This window comes from Coregonus clupeaformis, chromosome 24, assembly GCF_020615455.1.
Source record: "Coregonus clupeaformis isolate EN_2021a chromosome 24, ASM2061545v1, whole genome shotgun sequence".
Taxonomy (NCBI): domain Eukaryota; kingdom Metazoa; phylum Chordata; class Actinopteri; order Salmoniformes; family Salmonidae; genus Coregonus; species Coregonus clupeaformis.
The window spans coordinates 23,876,606-23,895,786 of NC_059215.1; the positions used below are offsets into that span (position 1 = coordinate 23,876,606).

Genomic DNA, 19,181 nt, shown 5'->3' on the forward strand with positions numbered 1-19,181 from the left:
TGGAGGCCACTGTGTTCTTGGGGACCCTTAATGCTGCTCCTGTCTCGGAGCTCTACGGACAATTCCTTCAACCTCATGGCTTGGTTTTTCTCTGACATGCACTGTCAACTGTGGGACCTTATATAGACAGGTGTGTGCCTTTCCCAATCATGTCCAATCAATTTAATTTACCACAGGTGGACAGCAATCAAGTTGTAGAAACATCTCAAGGATGATCAATGGAAACAGGATGCACCTGAGCTCAATTTTGAGTCTCATAGCAAAGGGTCTGAATACTTATGTAAATAAGGTATTTCTGTTTTGTCATTTTGGGTATTGTGTGTAGATTGCTGAGAAAAAATAAATATTTAATCAATTTTAGAATAAGGCTGTAAAGTAACAAAATGTGGGAAAAGGTCAAGGAGTCTGAATACTTTCCCAAGGCACTGTAAGTGATGTTCTTGGTCCCAATCAATTAACACAAGCCTTTGCAGCCCGATAAACTGAACATGATGAGTACCTCATATCTTTTCACACTTTTTTGTATAAACTCAAATTCATATGATAGCTTAACATCAGAATCAAGCTGAGATAAGGCATAACAGTAGCCAACAACAGCCAAACCTGGACTTGAAGACAATAACCTTATGACTGAGGCATACACCAGTGCCTCATGTTAACGTATGTCCAGCCCCTTTCAGGTGTACTCTCTGCTTCGAGTCCATTTTCATTAGTTTAGCAAGAGATTACAGCAACCAGAATGCATTTCACAATGGCATCGACACCACCAGACTCATTCCGAAAAGGCCACAGCAGTCCACTTCACACAAAGAATCATATTGGTTGAACTAAGTGTAAGTGGTTTTGTCACTTATTTTAATTTTCTCTACTCAATACTGGGTGCTACATAAGTAAGAGACAACCTCAGGGGGGGAGAGGGGAAACATGCATCCCAAAACTATATAAACAAAGATTGAGCAATGAACTGTATCTGTACAATGGAGATGGATAATACAAAATAAATACAGTATAATATACACAGTCTAATTAATACATCTATTGCTGTATAAATCCCCCCCCCCCCCACAATTTTTTGTTGTTGCATATGCTTAACAAGTATGTTACAAATCTCCAAGAATGTACAATATGTCAGTCTCTTTTGGCTGGACCATGTTCCTACGACGTGTTCAGTTTGGTTCTGCCTGTCAAAAGCCGTTCCCGCAGCTCCGCTCCAGTCCAGTCCAACACAGTGTTCAAAGTTCAGTCAGAGTGCTGCCTGCTTCAGTGCCAATTCAAATTCCTGTGCCACTAGTATTGAGTCACACTGCAAATACACTGAGGGTGCTGGTCTGGTCTTTCAAGCCTAGGATGCTGTATGCAATTCTCTTCAGGTGGCCGGGCAGTCTTACGCCAATGTTCTTGATATCCCTGTGAAAAAGAAGACAAGTGAGCGATTGAGATAGAGTCTGGACAGCAACGGGGGAATTCACATCTTGACCTGCTTCGGATTCCTTTTCAAACACATTTTTCCATCTTCCCTTCCTTTAGGTCAAGTGTCAAACTCATTCCGCGGAGGGCCGAGTGTCTGTGGGTTTTCGCTCCACCCTTGTACTTGATTGATGAATTAAGGTCACTAATTACCTGGTTGTCTAGGTCTTAATTTAAAGGAAGAAAAAAAAACTCAAGACACTAGGCCCTCCATGGAATGAGGTAAGTGAAAGCAAAGCTAGTAACCTATCGAGAATAACCTCTAGGGACTAGCTGGGAGGACGGAAGGACAATTTCACATTTTCAAGAAAGGGCAAACTTGGGGCAATCCCCTCACACGTGCCAGAATCTGGGAAAGGTGTCCCACATCTAAGTCACTCATTACCAGGTTTAATTACATTCTTAATTAGTTAATGAGGATTTTCCATCTCGCCCATCAATCACTTGTCTGGTAAGCAGAGGGAGTGTCGTAAATAGTTCCTGGTTAGGTCGAGTGTATGGGACCGTAAAATCTCACCAGGGAACACTTCAAAGATGTTTCCCCTGTTTCCACACAGCGCTCATTTTAAGGCTTAAGAGGAAAGCCTTGTCGGTACATTATTGAAAGACTGATATGATATTTCGGGACAGTGCCTTCGTCAGAGTATCTTTTCGGGGTGAGTGTTGCCCTAAAGTCCTCTCCTCATCCACAACTGTTCTATGCTACATTTGCCTTCATTTTCCTTATCTCCACATTGCCCCTCTACTCTAGTGGCTGTTCGCTCTTCTTCTCCTCCTTTCCTTTCCTTTTATGTTGCATAGGTCAGGAGGGCCTTTGCCCTACACAGCCTGGCCCAGCGGGTTCAGGCTGATGCAGAAGTGCTGCCCTGGGCTGCTGGTGTGGGCGAAGGAGGGATGAGAGATAATTGTAATAAGGACAGAGGGAGGAAGAGAGGGGAGGGGGCAAACCACAAGCCACCAACCACCACCAGGCCACCACAAATGAGCCTGGTCTTTCTCTCGCTCCATAATTTTTTCCATCTCACTTGTTTTCTCGAGTTGTAGAGAGGCCAGAGTTTATATTGTGCGTAAACTGTTCTCTGGCTTTTGAAAGCGACTTTTTCAAAAACAAAAACCCAAAATACTCTGCAGAAGTCACATCCATAACATGGTTTGGAAAACTAAGAAAGGGCTTAGCTTGGGAACCAGATGTCCATTGTGCAGATACTCTATACATATATATGTACTATTCTATTCCTATACTCTCAACCAATCTTAGATTATTTGCGATCAATAGTTTCTCAGATATTATATATTTTTAATGATGAACATCATCTCATCTAGTGACAGACAATGTCCCCCCAAAATAAAAATAAACGCTTTAAAAAACGCTACTCACTCGTTCTTCATCTGCAGCACCTGGTCCATGGTGAACACTCCGGCGCAGGTAAAGTTCTCGCTGTACTGGCTCATCTTGATGGACTCCAGCCACTCGGACACCGACCTGAAGGGTGAGCCGTCCGAACCACTGGTGCTGGGCAGGCGGATGGATACGCTGGAGTAGGGAAAGTAGAGAAGAGTGAGCAATAATCATCAACAGCTGCCTGACAATCAGGACAAAGACTGAGAAAAGGCTGTAATTACCCTGCGAGGAAACAGTGAGATAAAAACCTGTTGGTGCAGCTATGGAGAAACTGATTAAGGAAGGAACCTGACAGCTCTTTGTCTTTTGTGGGGCTGCAGGTAGCCTAGCGGTTAATAGCGTTGGGCCAAAAACAGAAAGGTCGCTGGTTCGAATCCCTGAGGTGAAAGATATGTCGATGTGCCCTTGAGCAAGGCATTTAACCCTAATTGCTCCTGTAAGTCGCTAAATGACTAAAATTTAAATGTGTTTAAAACATGTACAGACAGACACACATTATGCTGCCACACTATCCTACCAAGAATTTAACAAGAATCAGCTTTTTCTTGCGCTCCACTCTGTTTTACTGTTTCATGGATCCACTTTGCTGTGTAATTCCCTTCTAGAGAGTAAAGGACTCTTACTGAGGGTCGAAGTCGGCAATGGCCTTCAGGGACTCAGGGCTCCTGAGCAGCTTGTCCAGCAGGCTGACGATGTCCGGGAAACGGGGCCTCTTGGAGCGGTCCTGCAGCCAGCACTGCAACATGAGCTGGTAGACGGCTGATGGACAGTCCATGGGCGCCGGCAGTCTGAACGCCTCGTTGATGGCCTTCATCACCTGACAATCAGAGGCTAGAGGTCACTTTGAGATCTCAGACTTGAACTTAGGTTCACTGAGATGTTACGGTAATTATTTTACAATCTTTTCGTTCTGAACAGAACCACTATTTTTTCCTTTCTGGGGTTTTTTTAACCTGTGAAATCAGTTTTTTACATTTAGCTCATTAAATTACTTCACCAATCAGTGCAGATGGAGCAGGCAAGCTAGTTGTTTACATGTGTGATGGACAGACAAGTGTAGCCTATGGTGCAAGATACGACTGAAATGTTGCAGGTGGGGAGAGAGCGAGAGAGGGTTGAGGAGGATTGAAGCGCTGGGCATCTTGTTATGACAAGCATTATCTGAATTAGGTCCACAGAATTATACCTAGGAGGAGCAGCTTCTATGGAGGAATTTTGAATGTCCTTTGAGCTAGCTAGCTAACAAGCTTGTGTGTGCAGAGCGGCACCAGAACTAAAAACATGTCTTACCTTTTTGTACGTAATAAATCCAATGTGAAACGTGATACCTGGGCCTATAGTATCCTTAACTAGCTTTGAAAAAGTTAAATCTCTCTCCGATCTTCTGAATCACGCTTGTAATGTCAGTACAGTAGCCTATGCTTCGGAGGTGGGAGGGCAGGTAGCCTAAACACTCACACACACTGGCAAGGATTTCAGATTGCAGGTAGACACTGGAATAAGTTTCTGAGTGACAGAGTGAGGGCTTTGCATAGGCACTTTGTTGCATTTTTTGTTGGACTAGAACAAAATTCCTGGAATGTTAAAGAAAGTTATTAACCGGTTCACATGCGTTAAAAATAATGGTTCTGTATGGATCACTTTCGTTTCCGTTCCTTGAAAATGTTTGTTATTTTCCAGTTTTCTGTTCTGTTCCCTGAACCGGTTCCAACCCCTGGTTAGCATTAGCATTGTAGCGTACCTCGCAGTTGCTCATGTCCCAGTAGGGCCGCTCGCCAAAGGCCATGACCTCCCACATGACAATGCCGAAGCTCCACACGTCGCTGGCCGAGGTGAACTTCCTGTAGGCAATGGCCTCTGGGGCTGTCCAGCGGATGGGGATCTTACCACCCTGTTGGAGGGGAAACAAGTGGACAACACTCAGGTCAGAGCCCAAAAAATACATTGTTTTGTTCAGTTCAATTACATTTGATTCAATTACAGTCCTCTGTGAGCAGTTTACACTGAAATACAGTGTTTACAAGGCAAATGTGTAAGCAACAGCTAAGTAAAGCAACCGTTCTAACGTCCAATGTTAACTCACGCTGGTGGTGTAGGTGCCCTCAGGGTCGTCCTCCAGCACTCGGGACAGGCCGAAGTCAGACACCTTACATTCCAGGTTGTTGTTGACCAGGATGTTGCGGGCAGCCAGATCCCGGTGAACGTAGCTCATGTCGGAAAGATACTTCATGCCTGCGGCGATGCCACGCATCATGCCCACCAGCTGGAAGGAGGGCAACTCGCCATCATGATCCTGAGGGGGAAACACATGGTTGCACACACATACTGTTAGAGAGACATAATGTCAAGTTTCTGTGGTAACTCAGTGGCAACGTATTGTCCTTCACTTACAGTGGAGGAAAAAAGTATTTAGTCAGCCACCAATTGTGCAAGTTCTCCCACTTAAAAATATGAGAGAGGCCTGTAATTTTCATTATAGGTACACGTCAACTATGACAGACAAAATGAGAAAATAAAATCCAGAAAATCACATTGTAGGATTTTTAATGAATTTATTTGCAAATTATGGTGGAAAATAAGTATTTGGTCAATAACAAAATTTTCTCAATACTTTGTTATACAGTGGGGGAAAAAAGTATTTAGTCAGCCACCAATTGTGCAAGTTCTCCCACTTAAAAAGATGAGAGAGGCCTGTAATTTTCATCATAGGTACACGTCAACTATGACAGACAAAATGAGGAAAAAAATCCAGAAAATCACATTGTAGGATTTCTATGAATTTATTTGCAAATTATGGTGGAAAATAAGTATTTGGTCACCTACAAACAAGCAAGATTTCTGGCTCTCACAGACCTGTAACTTCTTCTTTAAGAGGCTCCTCTGTCCTCCACTCGTTACCTGTATTAATGGCACCTGTTTGAACTTGTTATCAGTATAAAAGACACCTGTCCACAACCTCAAACAGTCACACTCCAAACTCCACTATGGCCAAGACCAAAGAGCTGTCAAAGGACACCAGAATCAAAATTGTAGACCTGCACCAGGCTGGGAAGACTGAATCTGCAATAGGTAAGCAGCTTGGTTTGAAGAAATCAACTGTGGGAGCAATTATTAGGAAATGGAAGACATACAAGACCACTGATAATCTCCCTCGATCTGGGGCTCCACGCAAGATCTCACCCCGTGGGGTCAAAATGATCACAAGAACGGTGAGCAAAAATCCCAGAACCACACGGGGGGACCTAGTGAATGACCTGCAGAGAGCTGGGACCAAAGTAACAAAGCCTACCATCAGTAACACACTACGCCGCCAGGGACTCAAATCCTGCAGTGCAAGACGTGTCCCCCTGCTTAAGCCAGTACATGTCCAGGCCCGTCTGAAGTTTGCTAGAGTGCATTTGGATGATCCAGAAGAGGATTGGGAGAATGTCATATGGTCAGATGAAACCAAAATATAACTTTTTAGTAAAAACTCAACTTGTTGTGTTTGGAGGACAAAGAATGCTGAGTTGCATCCAAAGAACACCATACCTACTGTGAAGCATGGGGGTGGAAACATCATGCTTTGGGCTGTCGCTGGGCAACACAGACTTTCAACTCCCTCCAAAGATTTTCTATGGGGTTGAGATCTGGAGACTGGCTAGGCCACTCCAGGACCTTGAAATGATACTTACGAAGCCACTCCTTCGTTGCCCGGGCGGTGTGTTTGGGATCATTGTCATGCTGAAAGACCCAGCCACGTTTCATCTTCAATGCCCTTGCTGATGGAAGGAGGTTTTCACTCAAAATCTCACGATACATGGCCCCATTCATTCTTTCCTTTACACGGATCAGTCGTCCTGGTCCCTTTGCAGAAAAACAGCCCCAAAGCATGATGTTTCCACCCCCATGCTTCACAGTAGGTATGGTGTTCTTTGGATGCAACTCAACATTCTTTGTCCTCCAAACACAACGGTTTCATCTGACCATATGACATTCTCCCAATCCTCTTCTGGATCATCCAAATGCACTCTAGCAAACTTCAGACGGGCCTGGACATGTACTGGCTTAAGCAGGGGGACACGTCTGGCACTGCAGGATTTGAGTCCCTGGCGGCGTAGTGTGTTACTGATGGTAGGCTTTGTTACTTTGGTCCCAGCTCTCTGCAGGTCATTCACTAGGTCCCCCCGTGTGGTTCTGGGATTTTTGCTCACCGTTCTTGTGATCATTTTGACCCCACGGGGTGAGATCTTGCGTGGAGCCCCAGATCGAGGGAGATTATCAGTATGTCTTCCATTTCCTAATAATTGCTCCCACAGTTGATTTCTTCAAACCAAGCTGCTTACCTATTGCAGATTCAGTCTTCCCAGCCTGGTGCAGGTCTACAATTTTGTTTCTGGTGTCCTTTAACAGCTCTTTGGTCTTCCTTTAACAGCTCTTTGGTCTTGGCCATAGTGGAGTTTGGAGTGTGACTGTTTGAGGTTGTGGACAGGTGTCTTTTATACTGATAACAAGTTCAAACAGGTGCCATTAATACAGGTAACGAGTGGAGGACAGAGGAGCCTCTTAAAGAAGAAGTTACAGGTCTGTGAGAGACAGAAATCTTGCTTGTTTGTAGGTGACCAAATACTTATTTTCCACCATAATTTGCAAATAAATTCATAAAAAATCCTACAATGTGATTTTCTGGATTTTTTTTTCTCATTTTGTCTGTCATAGTTGACATGTACCTATGATGAAAATTACAGGCCTCTCTCATCTTTTTAAGTGGGAGAACTTGCACAATTGGTGGCTGACTAAATACTTTTTTCCCCCACTGTATATAGGTAAATTGCATACGATGTACTGTACTCACCTTTAGGTACTTGTCCAGTGCTCCATTCTCCATATACTCAGTCACAATCATGGCATGCTTGACTGGAATCAAAAAAAGGGAATAAATACTGTTAACTACTACCCAAAACAGGCAAGAAATGTATACATATGGAATATAATTTATATATATATAGACCAGGTAAGTGAATGTTTGACAGGAGCATTCTGTTCTTGGTACAGGTAGCGCCCAGTAGACTAACAGAACCTTCTTACATTTGGTGACGACTCCCTCCAGGCGAATAATGTTCTGGTGGGAGAACTGTCCCATGATGCTCGCCTCTGAAAGGAAGTCCTGCCTCTGCTTCTCCGAGTAGCCCGGCTTCAGCGTCTTAATGGCCACCGCCCCCTCCTTCCGCCCCGGCGCTTTCAGAATACCGCGAAACACCTCTCCAAACTCCCCTAGAGGCGCAGAAGAAAACAGTTTTAAAACCCAAAGACAAGATTGGGCAATATTTCAAGCATTATCCTTTATATGGTTGTGGCTTGTAGTTAGGGTTGGGCGATATCAAAATAATTCAATTAATTCAAAATGTATGTTTTTGTGCAATATTCCAAATGCCTGTATCGCAAGAATCCCTTATTTTTTTTATTTTTCTTTTAGCGTTTATGTCCGCTTGTTCTCATGTTGTCTTTTTGGTCTCATCTCTTTCGCTCTTTCTGTGTACCTTCCATTTACACACACACACACACACACACACACACACACACACACACACACACACACACACACACACACACACACACACACACACACACACACAAAGCACATCCCCCTGCCACTCACAACAACAAAGATGAGAGATCACTTCATCCTCTCTGACAAGCGGTTTCAACTCACTATTTGCATTTAAGGTTTGGTCCAACAGAATCAGTCATATGGACACTGAAACACACAGACACATTATTTTACTGTAATAGAGGAGAAGTTAACCTTTCCAACGATACCCTTTTCTGTGTCTCAACTCCTCAAATTGCGCGCAGAGCAGACACTACTAAAACAGGAGTATCACTGAACAATGACTCTGGAAGATCAGTTTGTCGCACGTGGCATTGCAGTATCACGTACCGCTACCAGCATTTTAGCCAAAGACTTATACTAGATGTCTAGTCTGTGTTTTATAAATGTAAAATAAGCATAAAAACACAGTTATATAAGGAATTGGCAACTCGTTCACGTTCTGAGAAATAAGGTAGGCCACCTGATTCCAATATCTGAACAAAGTGAACAGGCTAGCATGCTCTTCAAACAGTTGGAGACGGAAAGAAGGGTGTGTTCAATCAATACCAATTCAACTGTTCTACCTTGTTAGCTAGCAAAATTTACAACAAAACTAATATTTATATATACATACAGTGGGGGAAAAAAGTATTTAGTCAGCCACCAATTGTGCAAGTTCTCCCACTTAAAAAGATGAGAGAGGCCTGTAATTTTCATCATAGGTACACGTCAACTATGACAGACAAAATGAGAAAAAATAATCCAGAAAATCACATTGTAGGATTTTTAATGAATTTATTTGCAAATTATGGTGGAAAATAAGTATTTGGTCAATAGCAAAAGTTTCTCATATACCCTTTGTTGGCAATGACACAGGTCAAACATTTTCTGTAAGTCTTCACAAGGTTTTCACACACTGTTGCTGGTATTTTGGCCCATTCCTCCATGCAGATCTCCTTTAGAGCAGTGATGTTTTGGGGCTGTCGCTGGGCAACACAGACTATCAACTCCCTCCAAAGATTTTCTATGGGGTTGAGATCTGGAGATTGGCTAGGCCACTCCAGGACCTTGAAATGCTTCTTACGAAGCCACTCCTTCGTTGCCTGGGCGGTGTGTTTGGGATCATTGTCATGCTGAAAGACCCAGCCACGTTTAATCTTCAATGCCCTTGCTGATGGAAGTCTTTTATACTGATAACAAGTTCAAACAGGTGCCATTAATACAGGTAACGAGTGGAGGACAGAGGAGCCTCTTAAAGAAGAAGTTACAGGTTTGTGAGAGCCAGAAATCTTGCTTGTTTATGGGTGACCAAATACTTATTTTCCACCATAATTTGCAAATAAATTCATAAAAAATCCTACCATGTGATTTTCTGGATTTTTTTTCTCAATTTGTCTGTCATAGTTAACGTGTACCTATGATGAAAATTCCAGGCCTCTCATCTTTTTAAGTGGGAGAACTTGCAAAATTGGTGGCTGAATTAAATAATTTTTTCCCCCACTGTACATACAGTGAGGGAAAAAAGTATTTGATCCCCTGCTGATTTTGTACGTTTGCCCACTGACAAAGAAATTATCAGTCTATAATTTTAATGGTAGATTTATTTGAACAGTGAGAGACAGAATAACAACAAAAAAATCCAGAAAAACACATGTCAAAAATGTTATAAATTGATTTGCATTTTAAATGAGGGAAATAAGTATTTGACCCTCTCTCAATCAGAAAGATGTCTGGCTCCCAGGTGTCTTTTATACGGGTAACGAGCTGAGATTAGGAGCACACTCTTAAAGGGAGTGCTCCTAATCTCAGCTTGTTACCTGTATAAAAAACACCAGTCCACAGAAGCAATCAATCAGATTCCAAACTCTCCACCATGGCCAAGACCAAAGAGCTCTCCAAGGATGTCAGGGACAAGATTGTAGACCTACACAAGGCTGGAATGGGCTACAAGACCATCGCCAAGCAACTTGGTGAGAAGGTGACAACAGTTGGTGCGATTATTCGCAAATGGAAGAAACACAAAAGAACTGTCAATCTCCCTCGACCTGGGGCTCCATGCGAGATATCACCTTGTGGAGTTGCAATGATCATGAGAACGGTGAGGAATCAGCCCAGAACTACACGGGAGGATCTTGTCAATGATCTCAAGGCAGCTGGGACCATAGTCACCAAGAAAACAATTGGTAACACACTACGCCGTGAAGGACTGAAATCCTGCAACGCCCGCAAGGTCCCCCTGCTCAAGAAAGCACATATACAGGCCCGTCTGAAGTTTGCCAATGAACATCTGAATGATTCAGTGGAGAACTGGGTGAAAGTGTTGTGGTCAGATGAGACCAAAATGGAGCTCTTTGGCATCAACTCAACTCGCCGTGTTTGGAGGAGGAGGAATGCTGCCTATGACCCCAAGAACACCATCCCCACCGTCAAACATGGAGGTGGAAACATTATGCTTTGGGGGTGTTTTTCTGCTAAGGGGACAGGACAACTTCACCGCATCAAAGGGACGATGGACGGGGCCATGTACCGTCAAATCTTGGGTGAGAACCTCCTTCCCTCAGCCAGGGCATTGAAAATGGGTCGTGGATGGGTATTCCAGCATGACAATGACCCAAAACACACGGCCAAGGCAACAAAGGAGTGGCTCAAGAAGAAGCACATTAAATGTCCTGGAGTGGCCTAGCCAGACCTTAATCCCATAGAAAATCTGTGGAGGGAGCTGAAGGTTCGAGTTGCCAAACATCAGCCTCGAAACCTTAATGACTTGGAGAAGATCTGCAAAGAGGAGTGGGACAAAATCCCTCCTGAGATGTGTGCAAACCTGGTGGCCAACTACAAGAAACATCTGACCTCTGTGATTGCCAACAAGGGTTTTGCCACCAAGTACTAAGTCATGTTTTGCCAACAAGGGTTTTGCCACCAAGTACTAAGTCATGTTTTGCAGAGGGGTCAAATACTTATTTCCCTCATTAAAATGCAAATCAATTTATAACATTTTTGACATGCATTTTTCTGGATTTTTTTGTTGTTATTCTGTCTCTCACTGTTCAAATAAACCTACCATTACAATTATAGACTGAATTATGTCTAAACATGCAAGGCGAGGACAAAATCCATCAATACTAATCTGGATGGTCTACCCACTGATCTGGATGGTCTACCCACTGATCTGGATGGTCTACCCACTGATCTGGATGGTCTACCCACTGATCTGGATGGTCTACCCACTGATCTGGATGGTCTACCCACGGTCATTCAAGAGCTTAAGCTGTAGCACTAACGCAACAAAAAAATGAATAAAGAGGGACTTATGAGATGGAAAAACCTGTCAACACCTTCATCCTTAGCCCTTAAGCACATTGTTTTAATTTAGCTCTGAACTCACCAGCTCCAATGACTTTCTGCTTGGTCACGTGGCTGGGTTGGATCTCGCTGGCAAACTTGAGGATGGCCGTGTTGGGGTCCTCGTACGTGTGCGGATCCACGTAGGTCTTTAGCGGCTTCAGTTGCTCTGGATAAGAATGCGAATAATTGGGCATTAGTGAAAGAACAATAAAAATACATGAAGAGAGAGCGGGGTACTTCTTTTATTTTGTCTACCTGAGCTAGAGAAGTAGGTATCTTCTGGTCCTTGTCTTGTATGGGAGTTCCTTCTCCTGAATAACAGAAAATGAAGTAATTATCATAATCTTGCTCCAAAATCCAATTAGTTTCAAAAGAAGCCTAGTCATTGGTGTGTGCCGCCTCGATTCACTGAGGGAAAGCTTTGATAAAGACTGGAGCCTGTCTGTGTTTCCTAAGCCGTGTCAAAGACAGATGGACGGATCAACGGACAGACGGCGGTGTGCTGCTGTGCTGAAGAAGCTGCTACAGTATGCCACAAGAAGAGCCGACCACCTCTTATTCCAAAACAATGTGCCACTTGGGCCCGCTTCCATTCAAAGCCACTACTTGTTAGAGTATACTCATTGAGCAATGACAAGCTGCACTCAATGCCAATTCTCCCCTAGTGAGTGCTGGAAAACAGATACAGAGAGAGTGAGACTAGGAAAAGGAAGAGGGGAGAGAGAGGTGGCTGAAAGGAAAGGAGGAAAGGCCATTTGGAGAATTGGCAAAATAAAAAAAGAACGAGAAAGGAAACCAGCGAAGGGGTGAGTGTTATGAACGTGCTTAACAAAAGGGGCGAGAAGCAAAGGGCGAGGGGCAGAGGGGGGAAAAGGAGGTTGTTGCTGACCGTTTGTGTACGAAGAGGACGACCACCACGATGAACAACATGGCCGCTCCGCCAACCGCCGCTCCGAAGATGACCGCCGTGTTGGTCTGGGGCACTGTGGCACATCAACAACAAACCCTGAGACACAATGGTAACACACTGACACAAAAAAACACACCGACACAAAAAGAAACACACACACACACACACACACACACTGGTTCTTTCATTTCGAGGCCTTGTAGTATGGGGCTGTGTCCCAATCATCTAAAATAGCATCCTATCATTCTCCCTTCTTATTAACTTAATATTTGGCCGTCATCCTTACCATCAGGCAGGGTCTCAAATTCATCCTCTATGGATTCTCCAGGGCTGCCCTCGGGGCTCAGGGCCTTTACCCTGAATAGGTAGGCTGTGCCTGGGGACAAGTCACTGATCTGCACAGAGCTCTTCTCCAGAATCAGAACAGTGTACGTGGTCACATCCAGATTGTCATCCTGGAAGAGTTGGAGGGGGGGGATTGAAAGATGAGATAAGTCATGTTGATACACTTTCAGTAAGGACTCATAATAATAATAATAATAATAAGGTACACGGTTTTGTTATGCGATATTGCTACCCCTATGTGGCGTTTATCATCCATGAAACCCCTCTCATTCTTTCTCTTACTCTTTCTTTCCTTCGTGCACTCTCACAACATTCAATTTTTAAGTCATTATGTATCAAAAAATGTCACCCGCTAGTGGTGGCGTGGGTGGTATTGTACCTTCTTGCGGTAGCTGAGTTCGTAGCGGGTGGGCCGGGGCAGGGGCCTGCGGGGGGCTACAGCCCAGGACAGGGAAAGGCTGGTGGGGCTTCGCTCGTCCAGACGCATGGACGTCACCTTGGGGGGGTCTAAGGAGGAGGAAGGAGGGGAGATGTCAACAATACAGAGACTTTGTGCAATAGCCTTCACAGGTTCAACCAACCATGAGCTTTTGAAATATGTGTGAGAGTATTTAGTGATCATGCTTGTATGAGAAGCCATATAACCACATTTCAGATCCCATTTGATCATGCATAATAAAAGGTTTCTGCTACTTCTACTATCATTACTCCTAAGTACGGTGACCAGTGTTGAGGGTAATGTGTTACAAAAGTAACACATTACGTAATCAGATTACTTCATGAGTAACAGAGTAAAGTAACGTGTCACTTTTTCCAAATTGGGTAATATTATTACAGTTACTTTGTCAAAACCCATGATCCGACCTTGTCTTGTTTCCTCATTTAGTTCTTGAGCGAGCGGAGAAAGGCTGTTTTGAGTAATGGCATGACAGCTGTTCTCCATAGAAATGTATTGAGGACGCATCTCTGATCTTTGCCCATAGAGGGCTTTCCCGTCTAGTGGCAAGTGTGCCCTCTATACATCTCTATGGGTCCGTGTACGTGCGTCTATAAACAGAACTGGCGGCTCGAGAGAAAGATTTTGAATGAAAAGATAGGAAATCTGTACAGATGTTTTGCTTACAGTATACACCGAGTGTACAAAACATTAGGAGCACCTTCCTAATATTGAGTTGCACCCCCTTTTGCCCTCAAAACAGCCTTAATCCGTCAGGGCATGAACTCTACTGTCGAAAGCGTTCCACAGGGATGCTGGCCCATGTTGACTCCAATGCTTATCACAGTTGTGTCAAGTTGGTTGGATGTCCTTTGGGTGGTGGACCATTCTTGATCGACACATGAAACTCTTGAGCGTGAAAAACACAGTAGCGTTGCAGTTCTTGACACACTCAAACCGTTGCGCCTGGCATCTACTACAATACCCCATTCAAAGGCACTTAAATCTTTTGTCTTGCCCATTCACCCTCTGAATGGCACAATTGTCTCAAGACTTAAAAATCCTTCATTAACCTGTCTCCCCTGCATCTACACTGATTGAAGTGGATTTAACACGTGACAACAATAAGGGATCATAGCTTTCACCTGGATTCATAAAAGTAACGCAAAGTAATATAACACGTTACATTTACTTTACAGTATTACTTTGTGTAGAATGTAACACATAACGAATCCCAACACTGATGGTGACCCACCTGTGTAGTGCAGGGCAGTGGTCAATGTGCTTGTGGACGGGGGCCTGTTGGAGCGCGGTGCCCCCTGGCTGGCGAACAGCGACACTCCGCTGTGGGCTTCCACAGTGAACGTGTAGTTAAGGTGGGGCTCCAGCTCACTCACCGCCACCCAGGTGTGCGTCAGGCCAAAGCTCGCCGGCTCGAGGCGCACCTTCTCCCCGCACGGCTGGCACGCGACGCCCTCACAGCATCTGCACTCCACACTGTAGGTGATGTCACTGCGGCCGCCCGTGTCCTCAGGCGGACTCCATGACAGCTGCAGCTTGCCCGCGGCCAGCTGGGTGGTCATGGCGACCAGTTCTCGCGGCGCTGAGGGCAGGCCTAAGGAAACAGGGGCAGGAAAATGGAGGCATAGTATGTTAGTTCATGATGTATGATTAATGTCATCATTATGTTAACCACTGTAGCATTCTGTGATTTTCTCTTGCTTATGGTCATTCTAATATTATTTTATTTTTAGTGTCATTATTTTGGTTAAGAGAGCACTTTGAGCGCAATAAAAAGTCATTCGTTGTCAGTGTAGGATCCACCAATGCTGACAGTGCACACTAAAGTCATTTTTCCTCCTCCTCCTAACCTGAGCAAGGCCCTGTAGCCGGGTCGTCGTGAGCGCGGTAGAAGCCTTCTGCACATGGGCAGAGCAGCGCCCCGGAGGCCAGCAGCTGGGTGTTAGCAGGACACAGCTTGCACGCGTCGCTGGACACGAAGGCTTTGAAGAAGCCTGGCTGACACTCTGAAAACACAACACACACAGGGGAGACTTTCATTCGGAACTAGTAAAGAAATGGCAAGAAAAACAGTGTGTATCCCAAATGGTACTTTATTCCTTATATAGTGCATACTGCTTTTGACCAGAGCCCTATGAACTCTGGTCAAAAGTAGCGCACTATAAAAGAGTCTCTCTCTCTCTCTCTCTCTCTCTCTCTCTCATACTTCAGCCATCTTTTAAAAAGACCCCTGTGCAAATATGAAACCTTATCGCTTAGTAAGATGTCTGCTAATTTCACACATGGGAGAATAGACTGGGAGAGATACAGGTAGGCTCAAGCTGTGCACCAACAGTAGTTGGAATCCGAGTAAGATGGCGTGAAATCTCTCAGAGGGTCTCATGGAGGAAAGTGAAAATGAGAACGCCGCCCTTAAATGCTCCAAAAACATTCCAATGGCTTCTGGTCATGTCCGTGCTCTATCCCCTTACATGATCACACACACACAGCGAGCAAATCTGACTTCATAGGAAGGATTACTGTTCTATTCACCGGTTTCCCCTGATCACACACACAGCTTGCTTTGGTTCTTCTATTTCCAGGCCCTGCGATATGGGGCTGTGTCCCAATGATCTCAAATAGCATACTTTCCTCAGCCAGCTCTCTTTTCCTAGGTTGACTTCATTGCTTTAAATATGTAAAGAATCAATTATATATGGTTCCAGTGTCTGCATTCAAAAGGCAACACCAGGGGCAAGTCAAGAAGGAAACCGATTTCTATTCTCAGAGAAATATCAGCTTTGTTCAGTTGCACCTTTGCTGAAGTTTACTTGGAACCCGCAAGTAAACTCACACTCGCCTGAAAGAAATCGCCCACATTTAATTTATTCCAAGGGTATTTACTCAAGTGACTATGAGACATTCCCTTCGCTCCATTCGTCTTTTGTCTCATTGAGGCCTACAAGTTCCAGTTGCCATTTGTCGGCAGTAGGACATGGCGAACATGTCTAGACCCACTCCAATTTGCATACCGCCCCAACAGATCCACAGATGATGCAATCTCTATTGCGCTCCACACTGCCCTTTCCCACCTGGACAAGAGGAACACCTACGTGAGAATGCTATTCATTGACCACAGCTCAGCATTCAACACCATAGTGCCCTCAAAGCTCATCACTAAGCTAAGGACCCTGGGACTAAACACCTCCCTCTGCAACTGGATCCTGGACTTCCTGACGGGCCGCCCTCAGGTGGTAAGGGTAGGTAACAACACATCTGCCATGCTGATCCTCAACACGGGGTCCCCTCAGGGGTGCGTGCTTAGTCCCCGCAGTCATGGGTGAACAGGGAGTACAGGAGGGGACTGAGCACGCACCCCTGAGGGGCCCCCGTGTTGAGGATCAGCATGGCAGATGTGTTGTTACCTACCCTTACCACCTGAGGGCGGCCCGTCAGGAAGTCCAGGATCAGTCCTGGTAATCCGCCTGGCCCTGCAGCCTTCTGAATGTTGACCTGCTTAAAAGTCTTACTCACATCGGCTATGGAGAGCGTGATCACAGTCATCCAGAACAGCTGATGCTCTCATGCATGCTTCAGTGTTACTTGCCTCGAAGCGAGCATAGAAGTGATTTTGCTCATCTGGTAGGCTTCAAGCCTCACCAAAGGCTCCCAGCTAACCCATTAGCATCTCCTTTCACCAGCAACCAGCAGGCAGAAGAATGCCACGCCATAAAAAACAACATTTGTTGTAAATACTAGAAATGCCACATAGCAACTGAATAGGCTCTTTCTGCGCGGCAGCAGTGGTGGCAGTGGTGGGGGAATGAGAACGGCTGCGATGCGTCTGGTCAGGGCTGCGGTGAGATGGCCTTACAGCAATGTCACAGGAGAGCATGTAAATCTCTCATGGCTCAAAGTGGAGGAGAGAATGACATCATCACTACTTGTTTTTGTAAGAAGTGTTGACATGCTGAATGCACTGAGGTGTCTGTTTAAACTACTAGCACACAGCTCAGACAACCATGCATACCCAACAAGACATGCCACCAAAGGTCTCTTCACAATCCCCAAGTCAAGAACAGACTATGGGAGACACGTAGTACATGGAACTATATTCCACATCAGGTAACTGATGCAAGCAGTAGAATCCCAACGATAAAAATACACCTTATGGAAAAGCGGGGACTGTGAAGAGACACACAGGCACAGACACACATAAGTCACGCACTCTACACACACGTACACATGGATTTTGTATTGTAGATATCTGGTAGTAGAGTAGTGGCCAGATGGAACACACTTAATGTATTGTGTAAAGTGTAATGTCATGTAATATTTTAAATTGTATATAACTGCCTTAATGTTGCTGTACCCCAGGAAGAGTAGCTGCTGCCTTGGCAACAGCTAATTGGGATCTTTAATAAATACAAATACACTAAGAGGGAGACTGTAATCCACACGCATTCTAGAATACACCACACAACGGGTGGCCTGTGGGCCTAGTGGCCATATATTTCAGGTTCATTTCCATTTACTGCCTTTCATCACAGGAAATGAAACCAATGAACATGATCACCAGGAGACCGTGACCACCAGCTGCTGATTTCTTTTTTAGGAAGAATAGAAACTGAAGAAGGGTAAAGGAATGTTCCAGAGAGAGAGGGGAGGAGGGGGCTTCATCTTTGCTGAACACAACAGGAAGCAGGAAGCATGAGGCTGACGCTGAGCTTCCTTTATCCAGCAGCCAATCAAAGCATGCGAGAGAAGATGGTCACAGCCACAGATAGAGTCCAGGGAAAGAATAGGGGAGAAAGCTGCATTGTTGTTTTCAAAGAGAACAGAACTGGGAGTAAAAACCTGGTGCATTTCTCAAGTAAATAAAAGTCTGTTAAGCTCTTTAAGAGCCAGACCGCTGAGAAACCTAAGTGAGAAGGTCTCCTTTTTTTGCCCTTCGGGGTCCCCTGGGAGGTAGGCCCTGTTTGTCATTTGAGAGGTCCTGTGCCTAAAGAGCCTGGTCGTTTATTTATAGTGAGTGGCTGACGGGACCTGGTGGATTCTGGGAGTGGGCTGAGTGGGCCGGTTTGTCAGCCGGAGTTAAGATGGATGGAGAAGGAGACAGTGATGAATGCACGGACCGATGGATGATTGAATGGGTACTCTGTGGCTGGACAACAGAAATCCCCAAGGACTTGAGTTAAGTGGGGGTGCTCTAGAGAAGAAGAAAAAAACAATTCAAGTCCTGGGCTCCTTAGCTTTTAAAGCATGAGGGTCATGTCTGCCTTAGGGTAGTAGTGAGTTAAACTGTCCTCAACTACAGGGAGTCAATAGCCAACTAAAACAAACACAGGAGTGAGTGAATGAGAGAGGGGGAGGGAAGGCGTGAGAGAGGGGAAACGAGGGGGGTAGAAAAAGAAACCTCCAGAAAAGAAAGAGATCATTATCATGACTCATGGTAGATATCCAGGGTAAAGTCTGCACTCCTACCCAACAACCACTTCTTGCTCATCTGTCAGATTTTGCTGGTATTGGCTATTTTGAAGGAGGTTTTACTTGAAGTGTTTGTGATATTTTTTTAATTTTAATTTTTTATTTCACCTTTATTTAACCAGGTAAGCCAGTTGAGAACAAGTTCTCATTTACAACTGCGACCTGGCCAAGATAAAGCTAGGCGGTAGTTTCATATACCTTGGTTGAATGCACCTAT

At 44.7% G+C, this 19,181-nt stretch overlaps 1 protein-coding gene across 1 annotated transcript in view; it reads right to left on the reverse strand.

The window, feature by feature from the left end:
• Positions 1-369: 369 nt before the first annotated feature.
• Positions 370-19,181, reverse strand: part of LOC121538425 (ephrin type-A receptor 2-like) — a 40,641-nt gene continuing 21,829 nt past the window's right edge. Inside the window, exons 4-17 of the mRNA XM_041846407.2 lie at positions 15,349-15,504; positions 14,733-15,092; positions 13,421-13,548; positions 12,983-13,151; positions 12,676-12,769; positions 12,042-12,097; positions 11,827-11,952; positions 7,937-8,122; positions 7,704-7,765; positions 4,953-5,162; positions 4,611-4,760; positions 3,493-3,686; positions 2,846-3,001; positions 370-1,407 (exon numbers count right to left, since the gene is read on the reverse strand). Of these exons, the coding sequence (XP_041702341.1) occupies positions 1,299-1,407; positions 2,846-3,001; positions 3,493-3,686; positions 4,611-4,760; positions 4,953-5,162; positions 7,704-7,765; positions 7,937-8,122; positions 11,827-11,952; positions 12,042-12,097; positions 12,676-12,769; positions 12,983-13,151; positions 13,421-13,548; positions 14,733-15,092; positions 15,349-15,504 (2,156 nt within the window). The 3' untranslated portion in view covers positions 370-1,298. The remainder of the gene's footprint in view (positions 1,408-2,845; positions 3,002-3,492; positions 3,687-4,610; positions 4,761-4,952; positions 5,163-7,703; positions 7,766-7,936; positions 8,123-11,826; positions 11,953-12,041; positions 12,098-12,675; positions 12,770-12,982; positions 13,152-13,420; positions 13,549-14,732; positions 15,093-15,348; positions 15,505-19,181) is intronic.